This window comes from Chroicocephalus ridibundus, chromosome 1 (assembly GCF_963924245.1).
Source record: "Chroicocephalus ridibundus chromosome 1, bChrRid1.1, whole genome shotgun sequence".
In the NCBI taxonomy this organism is placed as follows: domain Eukaryota; kingdom Metazoa; phylum Chordata; class Aves; order Charadriiformes; family Laridae; genus Chroicocephalus; species Chroicocephalus ridibundus.
The window spans coordinates 176,875,101-176,893,031 of record NC_086284.1 but is presented as its reverse complement, the minus strand read 5'-3'; the positions used below and the strand labels follow the sequence as shown (position 1 = coordinate 176,893,031).

At 41.8% G+C, this 17,931-nt stretch overlaps 2 protein-coding genes across 2 annotated transcripts in view; both read left to right on the top strand.

Annotated features, from left to right (window-relative positions):
- The first annotated feature begins 256 nt into the window (after nt 1-256).
- On the top strand, nt 257-3,795 carry RPS16 (ribosomal protein S16). Its single transcript, XM_063322870.1, has 6 exons — nt 257-383; nt 472-527; nt 1,267-1,368; nt 2,177-2,273; nt 3,423-3,470; nt 3,598-3,795. Exons 2-6 carry the CDS (start codon nt 480-482, stop codon nt 3,741-3,743), a joined length of 441 nt encoding a protein of 146 aa, XP_063178940.1. The 5' UTR covers nt 257-383; nt 472-479; the 3' UTR covers nt 3,744-3,795.
- Nucleotides 3,796-9,891: 6,096 nt separating this feature from the next.
- The window catches only part of OTOGL (otogelin like), a 94,922-nt gene continuing 86,882 nt past the window's right edge, over nt 9,892-17,931 (top strand). The window contains exons 1-6 of the mRNA XM_063323979.1: nt 9,892-9,970; nt 10,995-11,034; nt 12,115-12,163; nt 14,236-14,296; nt 15,970-16,068; nt 16,699-16,853. Of these exons, the coding sequence (XP_063180049.1) occupies nt 9,892-9,970; nt 10,995-11,034; nt 12,115-12,163; nt 14,236-14,296; nt 15,970-16,068; nt 16,699-16,853 (483 nt within the window). The remainder of the gene's footprint in view (nt 9,971-10,994; nt 11,035-12,114; nt 12,164-14,235; nt 14,297-15,969; nt 16,069-16,698; nt 16,854-17,931) is intronic.

Here is a 17,931-nt window from a genome sequence, read left to right as displayed (position 1 = left end):
ATGGCGTTTAACCCTCCCCAGCAGCCATCAAGCCGCTCTGGCGGACTGACTGGCCCAGGGGACCACGCCGCTCCACCGGCGAAGAGGACACACGCAGCTCCTCCGCCGCACTTCGCCAGCGGCCGGGACCCGGGGCGCAGCGTGGAGCCGCCGGCCCGCAGGGGCTGAGGGACGACGGTTAATGGAAAGCCCGCGCGCAGCCGCTGCCCTGCCCGCTCCGCTCCGCTCCGGGCTGCCGCAAAGCGCGGCCGGGGGCGGGAGAGAGAGCCGGGCGCTCTGTCGCACTGCCGGAAGACAGCGTCGCGCTTTGCGGCTCGGCTGCCCCTGAGAAGAGGCTGGGAAGCCCCGTTCGGCCTTTTCCCGGTGCCGCCGCTGAAGGGAGGGTGAGTGTCTGGCGGTGCTCCGGCCTCCGCCGCCTTACCCGCGCCCACTCCCCCGGCAGCGCTAACGCCGCCTCCCTCTCTCTTGCAGGAGCAGCCATGCCGGCCAAGGGCCCCCTGCAGAGCGTCCAGGTCTTCGGGCGGAAGGTGAGGCCGGGGCGCCGTGGCCCGCCCTGTCTCCTCGTTGTCGGGCTGGGCCGCACACCGCGGCCTTACGAGCTCGGGTTGCCTCGGCCCCAGCTCTGGGGCAGCGGCGCCAGCTCCTCGCCAGGGCCGTGTGCGGGGCTGGTGCGCGGCAGAGCCAGCCGTGGGGAGGCCCGCTCGGCAGCCCACGTGTCCCGCTCCGTAGGTGCTGGGCCGCGCCTTGTGCCCGGCGCCGCGCGGGAGCAGGGGCAGGGGTTTGCTTTCACAAGGAGCGGGCCCAGGTTCTCTTGGGTCGGAGCTCTGCCCTCTCTCTCGGGAGTGGCTGCCGCTGTCGTCCCCACGCCACAGGGGCCTGGGTCATCGTTGCTGGTTTGCGACAGCCGCGTTATGAGGCGGCGGTGGGAAGATAACAGTTTGCACTGCTGAGATCCAGTGGCTCGAATAATTCTAGGTAACAGGCTATTGCGAGGAAATGAGCCACAGAAATACCGTGTTGCAGAATGGAGAGGATGTCTTTCCTTATCTGTAACTAAACGTTATAGCTATACAGCTTTTATAACTATAAATATAATTTTATTAAGACGGTAGCTTAATACCGATATCAGTGTAAGGAGCGGTACTGTTTAGTGTGCGGTGTTAATCTTTGTCATAAAACATAAACTTCTAGATTGTTAAATAGAAATTCACTTCCTACTGCTAGTGCAAAAATGAAACGCTGGACTAATACACATTTGGATTTTAGAAAACAGCAACTGCTGTTGCCCACTGCAAGAGAGGAAATGGCCTCATTAAAGTGAATGGAAGACCTCTGGAAATGATTGAGCCCAGAACTCTGCAGTATAAAGTAAGCATCCATCCATCCATCCTTCCTCCTCCTTCTCCACCCTCTCCTGGCCCCCACCTTGGATTTTAACATACCTTTATATGCATAATTGCTTGGGAAGGGAGAAGAGTTTCTTGCCTTATTGACAGTACTAAATTTTTGGTTCTGTGTTACCCGATTACCTGAAATGTAGACTCGGTAACGAAAATTGAGAAAACTGTCTTTCTATGATTGCCTTGTTGGGAAGGGTGGGCTTTTTGCTTAACTGGATTAATGTATGTTAATGTAATTATGTGAAGTATTTTCAGCACTTCACGTCATTTTTTTAAATTGAAATGGGTGACTGAAAACCCTCCTTTTTAAAAGATTGTTTAGGACTTAATAAAATTGCTGTTTGAATACTGCTGAGAGAATCTGAAACGGACTAGATAACTATACAGTGTAATCATTAGTGGAGAAACCCACCCGCAAATGACTTAAGATCATCAAGTTTAATAAACTTGCTTTATTTTTCTGCTGTAGTTATGGCATTCTTCTTAAACTGTTTCCTTGCTCTTAATTCCCCTATGCATATGCTTTGCTATTAAGATGTCTGAAACTTAAAAAAATATAAATAAATTCAAGACTTTAGTAAATTTATTTTATAACAGCACTAGTAGATGTCAAAGAACTCTGCAAGAGGTGTACTTAATTTGGGTGTGTGCTTGTAAAATCAGTGCTCCATTTTTTAGAACGCTAAGTAACTTCACATTTGGTAAACCTACTACAAGCTCTAATCCTTGTTGTTTCTAATCACAAATTAATTTTCTTTCTGTGTTTTGTTTCCCAGCTGCTTGAACCTGTCCTCCTCCTGGGGAAGGAACGGTTTGCTGGTGTTGACATCAGAGTCCGTGTAAAGGGTGGTGGCCACGTAGCGCAGATCTACGGTATGATTTTTGGTGGGATGTCTGGTGTGGGCTAGAACCAGTCAAGCCACATATTTAAGAGACTTGAGTTTAGAATAGTAACTTGCACATCTTGATGTTCTGTTTCTTTTTCCACTGCACAAGCGTAGTTTTTCATAAAGGTTATATTTTATGTGCAAAGCTGTAATATCTAGAGTAAGTTGAATGAAGTAAATTGATTATAAAGTTTGAGGAAATGTGGGGAAACAATCTTTGAATCTTGCAGTGTGACAGGACAGTTCAGGTGCAGATGAGTACAAAGATTTTGGGAGAGAAAAAGGGGATTTATCATTAGAAATAATATCTTTAGTTGTAAACTTCATGTTGTTCAGAAGCATCTTTCAGCTGAGCTGCAAGGCTAGGCAGTTTTTTCCCTTGCAGAGATGATTGACAACATACTTGCATTAGCTGTTGATAGAGTTGCTCTTCACAAATCAAAGATTTGTTCTACTATTTCGGTTTGGGTATGGGTTAGTGAAGTGGAGCTGAAGCTGCATAAAGAGCAGAGACGTGTTTCAATCTCCAAGTTGATTGCATTCGTTTTTCAGAAAATTCAGATTTTCACCCAAATCCTGATCCTGATGTTCTGACAGATGACAGCCCAACAAAATCTTTGGTTACTCCCATACTCTTGGTTTGAGTTCTCATCACTGTGTTACTATGCTACAGGCTTGTTTTATTGAGGTGTGCTAGAAGAACTGCTCATACCGTCCTGTTGTCCCTTTGCCTCCTTAGTCTTTGAACACACTGATCAGTTTTATCCTTGTTGAAAAATACATTTCAGAGAACTGCATTTCTAACGATTTTGCAAGTTGGCTGCTTGTAGATAGAAGATGAACCTACGTTAGTACTTGGGAGAGAAGGGGATCAAGACTGCCCTTGTACAATTCCTTGGCTAGCTGGCAGCTGTCAAATCAACAAATGAACTGTGGGTGGCCTCTTGGCACAGATTTCTTCAGATTTGCCAAAGTAAAGATCAGGTGGAATATGTGGGAGGGGAGGTTAAGGAGGGAAAGGACAATTTGGCAGAAAAGAAGACTGCAAGTTTCTCAGATAACTGGCACTTCTTGTTTAAGTTTTATATGCATTTGCAATCTTTACTGATCCATTATCTTTTTTTTTTTTTAACAGCTATCCGTCAAGCTATTTCCAAAGCATTGGTGGCTTACTATCAAAAATGTAAGTTGTTTTGATTGTTGTATTAGCCGTAAGTGGAAATGTATGCCTTCTGGTATTTGGGGCAAAAAATGTTGTTCGCTGTGAAACTTCTTAAACTGAATACTTCTTTTTTTTTTTCAATAAACAGATGTTGATGAAGCTTCTAAGAAAGAGATCAAGGATATTCTAATCCAGTATGACAGGACTCTGCTGGTTGCAGATCCTCGCCGTTGTGAATCCAAGAAATTTGGAGGACCTGGTGCTCGTGCACGCTACCAGAAGTCTTACCGTTAAAATTGTTCTACGGTCATGTGACAGTCAATAAACACAAAGAAAATTTGATAAATTTCGTTTCTAAGTTGTGTTTTTCTGTGCGGGTAATTTTTTCAGTGTTCGTTAAGATTGATACACAAATTAATTGGTATTAAGGTAAAATCAGAGGGCTGTTGGCAGTCCTCTTTTATCCCTTCATAGTAAGTAAGCCTAGATAGATAGGGTCTTGGGAATGAAGAAGAGCTTTCTCCTGTTGAGGAATGTGTGGTTATCAGAACATAAAGAAGGCTTACATCCCGTTTTTTGTGGGTACATTCAACAGTGTGGCAGTTTATTAAAGCAGAGTTCAGTCTTTGGCTTTCTAGTAAATCTAAACAAACGTGGACCTTTTCCAGTACCTGGATGGCCACTCTTCATGGTGTTAATGAACCAACCTGAGCAACCCACATCCTTCCCACGTGAAAATGTCTCTCTCGGCCCGGTTACAGACTTAGTCCGTAGTGCTTGGGAGCGTGGATCTGACTCCTGGTTGGTAACTTCTATACTGTGTGTTACATCAGTTGCTTTAGTGTGCTGCCCTAGTGTAATGCAGCACTTGGCGCATCTTCTCACATACATACACTTCAGCGCTGGCAGTTTGTATCTTGCAAAGAACTTCTCTTTTCCTTGTATGTTCACCTGAAATACCACACTGAGAGCAGAGTTCCAAATGCTGCTATGGAATACTACATGGCAATGAGTATTGTCCCTCTGCATGAACGGCTTTTGTTTGTGTTTGCTTAGTGGCAAGGAATTTACCCCCTTGAGGCTAACTCCCTCAGCACAGTGCTGAAGTGGGTATTCAGCTGCTCTAACATTTGTATTTCAAGTTTACGTTGTCAAAACCAAAGTAGTTACGGGGGCATGGCAGTGAGGTTTACTGAAGTCTTGCCATACCAGATAATACAGAGGCAGGGTTTTCTGGATTATTAGTCTAAATGTAGGAAACTTTTTTTAAAAAAAAACAAACCCAAACGACCCCATATATTCTGTTTCAAAACCAGAATTTTGTAAATGTAGAACAAAGGATTTTGTGTTACAAATAAGATTGGGTTTAAATTCTTCGTCCTTCAACTGCATGTTTACAGAGTACAAGCACAGGGGGATGTAGGTCCGGAGGACAACATTAAATAGTATAATTAAAAAAACCAAAAAACAAAACATAAAAAAATCCCTTTGGAAGCCAGATAGTTGCTTACATCATGAGCCAGGTGAGGCAATTGGAAGGCCTTAGGGAAGTAAGTGGGAAAAACCTGGAGTTGAAAATATGACAGTAATTTTAAAAGATCTAGCTGGGGTGTGTGTGTGTCAAGCATGAAAAGAGATGTTGGAGAAGTTCCAGCTTCTTCTCCATTGAAACTGAAGATTTTGGTTGTGGAACAGATCTCCCAGGGACAAAGAAGAAGAGTAAAGCTCTGAGTAAGACACAGGACGTGCCAACAAAAGGCTGTTGGAAAGGCTAATTCTGTCCCTTGGAAGAGTTGCAAGTAATTGAGTGAGATCTTGGATGTGAGCTGGCCCAATAGGCATGGGAACAGCACTGGACTGTAGTTTCCTGTGTTTGAAAACCAGTTTGCGGAGGAACTGGACGAAACTTTGGAGACAAAGCAACCAAGAGCCTGGCTTCTGCTGCATTGCTTTCTAAGCCTGGCATTTTTTTGTCTATCATGCACTTGTATGCTGCCACTGAAATCGTTATAGGAGCACCTCGATACTTGTTGGGCTTCCTGTTAATGTGGTATTTCTTCTCTCACTTGTTTGATGGTAGGTCATTTCAGCGAACTCGGTTAACACAAAGTTAAAGCAGCTTCCGTTGTGAGTTTGGGAATTGGAAACAATAGTACAATTTTGCCCGTTTGCTCTAGCTTAGGAAAAGAGGTGCTCGTAGCTTTTTATAAGTGTTAATATTTGTTGTGATGTCTTTTTGCTTTTTCTACAGAAAGGCATTTAAGGCATCTCTGCTGAAGTGTAGCTATTCAAGAGTTAAACGTGTAACTCAAACAAATTCCTTCTGAAAAGGAATTCTCCATCCATCTCCCATTTTAGCTGTCAGCGTCTACCACAAAATACTGCATTACATGACCTGAATAGAAGTAGAACGCTTGTTCAAACCCCTGACGCTCCCATTGAAGTGGAGGGGACTGTTGTATGTTCTATCGCCAATTTACATACCAGGATTTTTGGTCTTACACTAAGTGAACGAGATCTTCTATTCCAGACGCTTGCTGTCTCTTTGGCAAGATGCATGGTTTGCTTTTCTCATTCCCACCCTTTCTGCACCCTCAGATCTGACCCATTTCTCGTCCAGTGAGTTCCTCCAAGTTTCTACCTTTGTAGTAGCATTGCTCACAAATTATTCTAGCACTTGGGCTGCTGAAAACTGCGATGTTCTGCCTCCCAGCCTGGCTTTCTAAGGAAAAGATGCTATGCAGGGCTAACTTCAAATTTGATTACTTGAATTCCTATGAGTTTTGTGAAAATTGGCATCTTGGTAGATGTTAATTAGCTTCAGCTGGGGAAAAATAATCCTTTTAGTCGTTTGGCTCGTGTGGTGACTGAAAAGCAATGTCTCACTCATTGCTCAGGAAATGTGTACTGGCCTGCCAGTTGGCACAGGGGCACCCTGTGCTCTGGCTCCTCCAAACCTGATTCTTGCCGAGCTGTTAGAGCAGTGGGATGCGGGGAAGGAGAGGACACTGCAGTGTGAAAGTCAGGGAGGCAAGGGGAGATGCAATACCTGACACCAGTAACCTTAGGGGTGGATTTCACAGTTATGGGGAAACCCAATGTATCAGTTTTTCTGCCCGCAGAACAGCTTGTAACAATCGGGGATTTTTGTTTTGCTGTTCTTTTGTGGTAGGGCTGAAAATAAAACTTGCATTGCTACTAATATATCCAGAGATGCTATCTGCATGTCATTTCTTCAACCAAAAGGCATAATAAAAATGTTTTCTGAACTGAACTCTGATGCTATAAAAATACCCCATTAATCCTGTAGAGTGATGTCATTCCCACAGACTTGCTTTCTAAATGAGAGATGTTCAAGGAATTGGGCTGGTGTCTGCCTGGGTGGCTGAAGATTTTTATTCTAAGTAGTTACGTACTGATCACCCACTAGAGGGCTTAACTTCATTGGGGAAGCATAACTACCTTGAAATTTGAAGGTGTAAGGAGAAAACCTTTCCTTTCCTGATGTCCTGATTCTGCAGGGCTGGCAATCAAGCTCTTGTCATTGAGCCTCTGCTCTGGCCAGAGACATGCTTCCACAGAGAAATAGTAACAGACTGATCTTCAAGCCCCTAGCGAGTTCTTGAGCAGCTGGTTCTCCGAACAGAAGAAATGCCCCCAACCTCGTATCCCCCCGCTCTTTCATTATTTTCACCCATGCTAATCCTCAGGAAGATCAGGTGCTCACATCAAAATGTGGCCTCACTTGAATTCTTCATTGAAAATACCAGTTCAGCGAAGGCTGGAGTGTGAGCGCTAAAAAGTACCGTGTTTTGTTAATGATGCCAGCGGATACAATTCCAAACCAGGGCAAGCTTGTACCCGTGGCACTGCAGGCGGTTATTTTCTCACCCATTGGTTGCAATCCTAATAAACTGTGTAACCCATATATAAAATTAAGTCCTCTCAAATGTTATGTTGGAAAAATTGGGGCAAATGTAATATACAAATATGTTAACATTGAAATCTTTAAATTTTATTTTTAAAGAAAAATATGTAACTTAAAAATGTAACACTAGCATTTTTAAAGTGTGGACCAGTGGGTTCTGTATTGTGTTTGGTTTTTTTACAAGTGATTATTTTCTAATGCATTTTTTTCTGTCCACATTTTTTCACAGCTCCCAATCTGTGAGTATTCTACTACTTGGGTAGATAATGTGTGTCGTTGCCTTGATATAATTTGATTCATTTTTTTTTTTATCTCTTTCTTAATATAGTACTCTGAGTTACAGTTCCAGTGTACTTGGCTGAATAATTCTTTTTCCTTATTAGCTAACATCCTTCATGTGCTTGGGACTGTGCTGTTTCCTACCCTGCCTTGAGGAGAGATATCCAGACCTAATGAAACCTGTGATTCTAACTCTTACAAAGTCTCTTTGCATCTGATAAGGCTTGGCCTACTTTTTAAATATTGGAAGTTAAGCAACTGTGAAATACTAACATGCACCAAACAGTCCCTCAACCTTGCTATACAATAATTGTAAAAAAAAACCCAAACAAACAAGGCTATTTTTGATAGTTTCTGTTAAACCAAAAGAGTTCATTTATATTAATGGAAAGAATTATTTGCGAAGCTGCATATGAAGTGTGGTGTGAAATGTGGTCCTGAGGAAGGGAAGAATCCCAGATCAGATTTCTTATAAGACTTTGAAACAGTTTCTAAACCAGATTTAGGTTGAAAGTAAGATAACTCAGAGACTGGTAATGGAATTTGGAAGCTCTAACGCTTGGGTTCATCTCAGCTTGAGAGCAATCTGAGGCATTGTCCTCCAAGAGTAGACTTATGAGAGGGTGACACATTGATTAGTCTCTGCCACCTCCTACAAGATAGGTGCCTACATGATTGCTCACAGCCGGTGAGTATATGACTACATGAGTGTGTCAATTTGGATCAGGAACTCACTTCTTTTGCTTCTGCTTGCAATCTGGAGTGGTTTTGGACCACGTGGAGCAGATGAAACTAAGCTGGGAGATGCAGTCCAGCTGCAGACAAACAGCCAGCCCATGGGACCAGCCTAGAGCTAGTCAGAAGTAAAAACAAAACAAAAAAACCTCTTGAAATGCCAGTTTTGCGACTGTCAGCTTCTCGGATCCAACAATAATAAAAATAATTCTTAAGAAATACTCCAAACACAGCGTAGTGTTATAACATATATCAGTTTGCAGTAAGTATCCTTGGTCTGACCATGGTCCCAAACCTGCATGACTACTGTTGGCTGCTGCGGGGACACAGGGTTTTGTCTTTGTGATTGAAGAGGTTGAGTGTTTTCCTTTGCCTTCTCTTCTAGTCCAGTTGAGGAGTGGGAAAGAGAAAGGGCTAGAAGAAATGATGGGAGAACTTTTTACCTGAGAGAGGCCGTCAACTTCTACATTTTATTTCGGTCCAAACCCACCTTCTGCAGCGTGTTCAGAGGGCCCCACAAAGCACATCCAAGGAAGAGTGGAGGGTTAGGCCAAAGAGAGGCTTCGTAAAGTAAAATGAGCAATAGCAGTTTCAATTACTACTATGTGTCTCTTTAAAATCACACTTTTTAATCATTGTAGTGACATTAGGGTAAAGCAGATAAGATTTTTCTATTTAAAAATATGATCTTTTTTAATTTTGGTGAAATTATATTTTTATATTTTAATGAAAATTAGAAACAAACCCCATTGGCCCTGTTGACTTCTTTCTCCTTTTTGCTAATATGAAATTTTCATACCATGTTCTATTAAAAATGAAATATAATTATCCTCTGGGAAGCTTTCTTTTGTGATACAAGCAAACTATACACAAAAATGTATCTAAAATATTCTTAAAAATCCAGGTGTATTATCTAATGGAAGTTCAAGTCTCTCTTTTTGGAATGGATAAGGAACATTAATATGTTAATCTCTAAAACCGTCTGGTTGTAATTTATGCAGTAGTATCATTGCAGGGTCTTGCAAAAATATTTCACCGTAATAAGCATCAAAGGGCAGCACTCAGCACAAGCCTCAAAGCACACAAAGGTGTGTGACAACTGAAGGAACTCTCAAACCATCATGACATGGCAACATTTCTATGTCATTGTCTGCTATGTTATAAAGGGCCGATTCAATTCAGCAGAGGAGTAATACTCGCAGGTCTAGTGAAAGTGTAACTAATACAGACTCTGCTGAGGAGTTACCATGCATTACTAATGAGAGACATGCAGCCAGAAAGTTGTATGCAACACTTGCAACGCTCCTGACACTGTATGTAGCTACCAAGCTTGATGTCTCCTTTTCTTTTCCTTTTTTGCATTGCATTATTTTAAATAATGCATCCAGTTTTCTAACTTTTAAAGGATTTTAACACACTGTAGAAATACATAGTTCTAAGATGCCATCATAACCAAAGACATTAATTTGGATAAATTTCCTATTACTAAGTTATACTGAAATGAACATTGTGGGAAAGCTCAGTTTAATGATACCGTGGAGTATATTCTTGCTTCATTCATTGCTGTCCTCTTTGCAAGGTAAGAAATTTATTTCATTTTTGTAGTAATAATAACTTCTAAAAAGATTTTTTCTAAATATTTTAATGTTACAGCTCCTTCGTTTTAGATCATTAAATGGCATTTTTTTAACCCCTGCTGGAATTCATAAATCAAAAAGCTTTTTTAACACAGGTTAAAAAACTATATATCATCGTTCTGTCTCACAGGTGTAGAAACTAAAATATAGCTCTTATATACATTTTTTTTAAAATATACATTTTTATATCTGAATTTGTTACAAAACAATTATTTAAGAATGAAATTTAAGTTTCTTGGCTTTCTTACTATTATTGCCAGATGAGTAAGCATCTAATTGTTTTCAATGGGGTATGATTTTCTTTGAACAGACTGCACCTGCAGTTTGTTTAAGCATTTTTAGAATGCTAAGGTAATTAATAACTCTTCTGGTTATAGAAATGATCCTATTTCCTATGATGTGATGTAAATGGATCTTGTAGATAGTCTTCTTGCAGCAATTATAAGGATTTCTAAGGCAATATGAGAAAGAAGTTTTTGTTTGTTTGCTTGGATTTTTCTCTTGTTTTATTTTGTTTTGTTTTGTTTTTAAAGCAGACTCTAGAGCATTTTAAACAATTTACAAGTGAGTCTTATAAGGAACATTCAGAAAATGATTACAGGTAACCACCCTAGAAGTTTGATTCTGGAAACCTCTGCGCTACCTTTGTATTTTACCGGTTTTGTTCTGAGCCTCTGAAGAACTATGAACCCTTTGCTCTTTTTCATGGTAGCATGTACCAGAGCTGAGACCATGGAAACTTGCAGGCGTTGAGTACTTGAGAGAATCAATCTCTCAGGAAGGAAAGCATGTAGTGCTACATCCCTTGGAAACAGAAAAAGTTTGTGTAAAAATGCCCTGGAAAACTTAAGATCATTAAAGAACAAAACTCAATAGTGTTGTTTTAAACTTGACAAACTGCTGTTTGCCAAGTGCAGAGTGAGGCTGTAGAAAACACATTTAACTTGATGACTTTTTAATCTACAGGATCTGATTGCAAGCTTTCTCTTTTGAGAAGAACTTCAAGGTAAGATTTTATTCCTTATTTGTCAACTCCTACAAACAGAACAAGAATGAATAAGCGTGACGCAGTGCAAGTTAGAAAGTAAAATATAGCCTTGAATTCAACATGTACAATGTCATGTACGTGTACGTTGGATGTATAACACACTTTCAGAATGTTTACAACTGTTTTCAAAGAATTTACATAAAGGGCATGGGTCCTCTCTTTGAAAAATGGAGGTCCTTATGAAAAATGATACTTCTATGGTCTCAAGAAAGCTTAGCGGAATAATGGAATGAAACCAGGATGAGATCATGATTTCATGACTGGAAAAATACATTAAATGATTATCCTTCTGCAGTTTTAATTGCATGATAAAATCCTAGCTGCTATTTGAAGCGCAGGAAAGTAAGTGCTATACAGCCTTAAAATAAACATTTTCAATACAAGTTTTCATGTAGAAGCTGAAATCCAAACAAAACCCAAACTAGGGAATGTTCCTGATCCCATTGAATTAAATGGGAACTATGCCATCAATTTCAATGGAAGCATCCAGTTGGACATAGCTTTGGATGTCTAATGACCTCTAATACATCTAGCGAATGCACTTGCATGTCAAATGATATGCCATCTTGGACTGTTGATAAAACTAAGTATGTTTTATAGTTTGATGCCCTGGTTTCTAAACTTAATCACAAATTTAAGTCAGCTACAGCTGGAGAGCCATCTCTTGCTCTTAAAAGAGCCACCACAGTGTATCCAAATAACACTTGGGGGAACTTGCAGCCACTCACATGCAACGTCACGTAAATATGAAGCTGCTTTACAATTTTGTATCCTGTCATGTGAGCCTATTTTGCCTATTTACGTCTCCCCCACAAGCTCCAGGTACCTCCCTGTCCAAGCAGAGATCGGAGTGCTGCCCAATTCTGTAAAATGAGACCACAAAAAGAAAAAAAAATCACCTTTTAAAATGTTACCCCAAGAAAGACCTCTTTGATAAAGTGATGGTAATCAGAGAGAAACACTTCTCTCCGGGGAGCTGCTTATTCAGGTTGCTCCAGAGACCTTTGATTATACAAGATCCTTTTTGTTTTCTTCCAGAAATGAGTTTAATGCGACTCGACAGAAAAGAGATCTCGTAACAGCCGAGGTAGGTAATACCTCCAAAAGCAGGCAGGAGGGGAAACCCTCCCCCCTTTTCTGCTCTGGGCCTTTGCTGTCCTTACAAAGGAGCCTTTGTGGGGAGGAGGGCCGTGGTAAGAGGAGGACAGTGAGGAGGAGCAGCCATTCCCTACCTGCTCGCCCCCTGCCTCATCCCGTGGCCCCATGCCTTCATTCACCCTCAGCAAAGCCCTGGTGGGTGACCCACCCTGAGGAGCCGACTGACGCACACCGCCTCCAAAGCTCCCTCCCACACGTGGTGCTGTGGTGGCCCTTGTTCCCACCACCCGGGCCTACCGCTGCCTCAACACAATGTTGCACTCAAATTTAATAGTAAACGAGGGAATCTTGTTCCCCTGCTGGTACACGCCTCAGGCTATGGAGCCCAAGGAAGGGTTATAACCCTGTTTGATGGGGGCAGGGGGGAAGTCCAAGGCGGCCCCTCCTCATGGCCTTGCGGGGAGCCTGCAGCCCAGATATGGATGATTTCCTCGAAGTCCCTTTGAGACCCACGTGTCTCCCAATGGAGTCGGAAGGTAGCTGGTGTGAAATGCTGTGCTCAGGCGAATGGAGCCTCTGAGGGAAGCAGGCCTGTGGGACGGATAGTGTCCCAGGAGGGCCTTCAACAGGAAAGTGCTGTTTCAGCAAGGGTGCTCTACCTCCCCGAAATAACACAAAGGCCAAAAGCTGCTTTCCTGAGGAGAACAGCTGAGAGTAACCGTCAGGGGAAATGGAAACAGGTCTTGTTGTACAGGAAGGGAAAAGATCCTCTCTGGCTAATGACGGGCCATGGAGACCAGGAATGATTTTGGTGCAGGGGCCTGCTAGGTGATGATTTGATGAAGTCCATTTTGGGTTGATTTTAGACAGATTGTGCTACTTGGATGCATCCCACAAAGTATTTCCAGTTGGAAATGGGAAGTTTTTATGTCACTGTATGCGGCATTAGTGAGAACCTAACCTGTTCCTTGAGATCCATTAGTTCAGACTCCAGACATGGATGATGACTGGTGGCAGGAGGGAAGAAAGACATTTGCTTACAAGGGAAGACTTAGACAATTTGTTTTTCTTAGTTGTACAGCTGAAGGCTGGTGTGTACGTCTGTGGGGAGCATAGAAGGGTAACTGTTTTCTCATAGTATGTTAGGGAATAAACCACAGGGAAGAAGAGCTATTTAAGCAAAAGGGCCAGACTTTATAAACCAAAAGGATTTAAACTGGCCATGAAAAAGTGTAAGAGGGAAATATCTAACTACCCAGCACTTCACTCTGGTAAACTTTCCAATCAGACTAGTGGGGGCAAAAACCCCGGAGTGTTTTCAGCCTGGAATGGGATCAGTTCTTGGAAAGGACGATGAGACGTGACAAACTGCAGTAGCAGAGTGCTGGGTCAGATCCAGGCCTTCCTTATAGTCCGATGCTCCCCAGTTCCTTAACGAGACAGGAAGCAGATCAGGCATATCCGCCTCCTCTGTTGTTTGGGATGAATTGAAATGCAATTCTGAAGGATCTCAAGGAGGACATGAAATCCATCACAGCTGGACTGGCCACCATGGGATGATCAGGGTGCAGCACAGAACATGAGTTAGGGGAGAGGAGGAAATGGCAGGATATCCCATCTCTGAGCTCTCCAACTACTGGTATTTGACCAAAGTGAAAAGGGCAGGAGTGCTCTCTGTTCCCTCATTCTTCCTCCCAAATGTAAATGCAAACCTCCCCCTGTGGAGCCCCACTCGTTCATTGGCACTGTCAAAGCAGAGGACAGGAGGCTGGTGGTGATCTCATGGTGCAGCTATATCATTCCCTGTCCCTCTGAAAGCTGTGCTTCTCCTTCCCATAGTGCTGGCTGCCATGGTCACAGCCTTCCCTGCTGTCCCAGGCTGCCGATCCCTCCTGCAGTGCCCGCGGCTGTGCCGTATGCTGGCCAAGCTGCAAGTCACTCTTCCGTATTAAAATAACCCTCAAAGTCCTAACCCAGCATTAGGCTGCAATGCCTCTGGCTTGTATCAGCTCATTTGTAAAGAACAAACACCCCAATTTTGCTTTTATGTTTCTCTGACAGATTCGATCTGCCTCTCCTCAGTCACACCTTCATGGGGCCTTGACGCGGAGTCCTCCAGGAGGTCAGTTCTGTGCTCCTCACCTGCAGGAAGAGACGTGCTCCTGAAAACACTGCCTTCCTACCAGCTCTCCTGTGTTACCGCGCATTGTGGAAGCCCTCCTCATTATGTCTCCTACAAAACTAATTTTCTCATTTTATCCATGTTAAATCATGGAAAATTCTTCTTAAAATTGAACTTTCAAAATAATGCCTTACAAACAAATATGAACAGCTAACTAAGCGAATCCTTTCAATTTTTTTTAATAAAGTTTAGTTCCATTGCAATTTTTTTTTTCTGCCACTTTTTCTGTCCTTGGCAGAGGATGTAAGTATATCTGAAAGGTGTGTAACTGGTTATAAGAAGGGACAGCAGTGCTCAGGCAATGAGTATGCAGCTGCTCCTGGAGGCTTTTAAGCATTGCACAAACAAACATGTTTGGCAGAAAGGTTCAGTGTAACTGAACTTTTGTATCCTTCTTGGAAAATACGTATGCCTGGGTAGGTACTTTCTGTTGTGTTTTTCCGTGTAAATGAATTATGTAATTTTACAGCTCACAATTCTAACAGCAACAAAGAAGTTTTCCACATTTGTGCTGTTCTATAAACCGTATTTTCTGCCTTATCAGTATTTTCAGAGTATATCTGTGTATTTTTGGAAAGCAATTCTTAAATGGGAAAAATTCAAAACTAAGCATGAAAAGGAGTTTTCACACTGAAGGCTGATGTTCTGAATCATTGGTAACTTCTGTGTGTGCTTTACTGTAAAGGTCCCATTTTGTTCCCATTTAATGTCACTAGCAGCTTTACCATTGCTTCATTAGGAATGTAAGGCCCTGTTTATTTTATTTACTTCCTGTTTTTTGCAATGCCTTTTTAATCTCTGTCAGAAAGACTGTAAGTGTTTGTGTCTAGGGTAATCCTCCCCCAAGGAGGACAGCAACTATCTGCAAAACCTGATGAAATTTTGCTTTGGGACTACTTTTATTCTCCACTTTTGGGGAACTACGATTTAGACCCACCTCAGTGAATGGTTAGTACAAGACAGTGAGGTCTTAGCTTCCAAACAGACTATAAAACCCTTTAATGAAACTGCTTTTGGAAACAATTACTAATTATAACATAAAACAAACCATTTCCATGGAATCTTAAGTCTTTGACTCCAGTCACTTCTTAAGCAGAAATAACCTTTTAACTGACTTTTTTTTAGCACGGGGGGAAGGTTATTTATAATTGATTTTGACTCTGTAAATTATATATTCTGGACTATTCATAAGCTGAATGTACCCTTTGCTGCAATGCTTAAGAGGGAGGAGCTGAACATATGTATAAATTGTGCTGAATTTGGTCAATTAGAATAATCTGTGTCCTGTGTATTTTGAGATCAGCAGAACTGGGATTTGGTTTCTTTACATGGGAACTTGACCTTTTGTTTGCTGGGAGGAGGTTGACCTTTTGCTCCTTTGTTAGTTTACAAGTCTCAAACCAAACGAGAGAACCTTGCTTCTCTTTTAAGCAAGGAACACAAAGGATAAAATTAAGTAAATGTTAAAAACTGGTTGGTTAATTTTCTTAGCTAATATAGCTCCTCATAATTTAACAATAAACAGATTTGATGTAGATCTCTCAGGCTGTTTGCAAAATACTATATTTACTAAAAGTATCTACTTAATACTATCTACTAATGCTTGCTTACAGGTTCATGTCCTCAGGAGTGCCTTAACGGAGCAGCCTGCACAGAGGCAGGTGACTGTGACTGTCAGCTATTTCAGGCTCAAGGAAGCAGGTGCCAAATTGGTAAGTTCTGAGCCAAAAAAGTCAAGTTTCCTCTTCAAGCAAGATTTAAGGTGCACGCTTTTAAAACAATACTGCTAACGGTACATTTGTGATTCCTCTGTAGCAGGACTGTCATTCTAGTAGTAGCTAAGAGGATTAAAATGATATTTGTTATGGATATATAGAGAGTAACATCAGGAATGCCTAAATTTTAGCCTTGGGCTGCAATGATACATAGATACCTCAACGGCTAGTTCACTGTCTAGTACATCAGTAGCTACCCAGCTTTTTTATAGTTAGCTGAACATGAAAAAGTCACTGCATTTTTCTAATGAACAGTGACTTATTGCAAACAAAATTACCAACTATTTCAATGCACTGGTTTCCCTTGCCTGTACTTATAATTAAAATGTATCCATTGAAGCAAAGGAAAAATTTACAATGATCACACATGACTAGAACTGCAGCCTAAAGATTAAAAAAAGGTATTCAACTTTATTTAAAGTTGAAGAAAAGAGGTTATCTTTTGTCTTTGCTGTATATTTTCTTTATAAACTCTTATTTCCTTTCTGAGCTCTTACTTTTGTAGATGCCTGTGATGCCTGTCAATTTTTGATTACCGTGCTTGTAAACTCAGTGTGTTCTCTCCAGTACCTAACACTGGTAAGGACCGAGATGGGATTTGCAAATCATGGGGACAGTATAATTTTGAAACATTTGATGGCATTTACTACTACTTCCCGGGAAATTGCTCCTATATTTTTGCAAAAGACTGCAATACTCCAGAACCCCAGTATACTGTTTGGGTAAGTATGTGAGCATACGCTAGAAATAACACACTGAGTATTCCTGTATTACAGGACTTATTTTTCATCATAAGTAAAATAAGTAGAGAGACAATAAATGGATGAATCCATTGCATTGCTTACTTAAATATAAAACTATGCTGCTGGAAAATGTCTAAGCCTATGTGCAGTAACTCAAAACACCGATGAAATGATAATCAACAGAGTCAGCATATTAAAAATAGTATTTCTTACTCCCCCTATCCTAAAAAGGATCTCTGATCTCTCCTTTCTGGGAACAAAAGTGGATCTTAAGGCAGACCTTGGAAACGTCAATAAACTTTAGCTGTCAGACTGTAAAAAAACTCAGTTGCTGAGTAAAGTGCAAACAGCTATCACCTGCCTGATAGCGGGGCACCCCAGCGTATTGGGCCCCGATTCACAGCCATCGACATGCTACAGGGAGCTGCCTCTCTGGCCCACGGAAAACTCTGTCCCCTCTGGGAATTTGTGTTCTAATTTTGTATTACCTCTACGTCATGCAAAGAAGATTAACAGCTCAAACCCCTTCGTCTGGACCTATGTATGGAAGGCACTCTTTTTAGCAATTTCCTCAAATTGCTTAGTATCTATAGTTAATGACTTTGGGTCAGGGAGAGTTCAAACCTATACCCTCTATGAAGGAAGCTGCCTGATTTATCAGGCTGTTGGTTACTGTGGGGAGAGGATACAAGCTCAGTATGTTACTTTTTACACAACGGTTGGGATTTGGCACTGATTGAGCAAGGGAAAGGGGACAAAAGGGGTCCTAATTCTGAGCCATGGTGGTCACAGTGTTCGCAGGGACAAGGGCAGACCTAGATGCTGATTCCTGCTCCAGGGACTAGTTTTCATTCATAAACACATGATCTCCTCTCCTCCCAGATAATAGTGTCTAGTGAAGATAAATCTGCCATTAAAACTACCATTTCTATTCACTCGGGTTACAGACAGATGCTGTTACATCTGCCTTCCACGATTTCATTTTAATTCTTTGGATTCTGCATGCAGCTATGATCAGTTAGGAGTTTTCAGAAAATGCTGTAGAAAACCCCAAGAT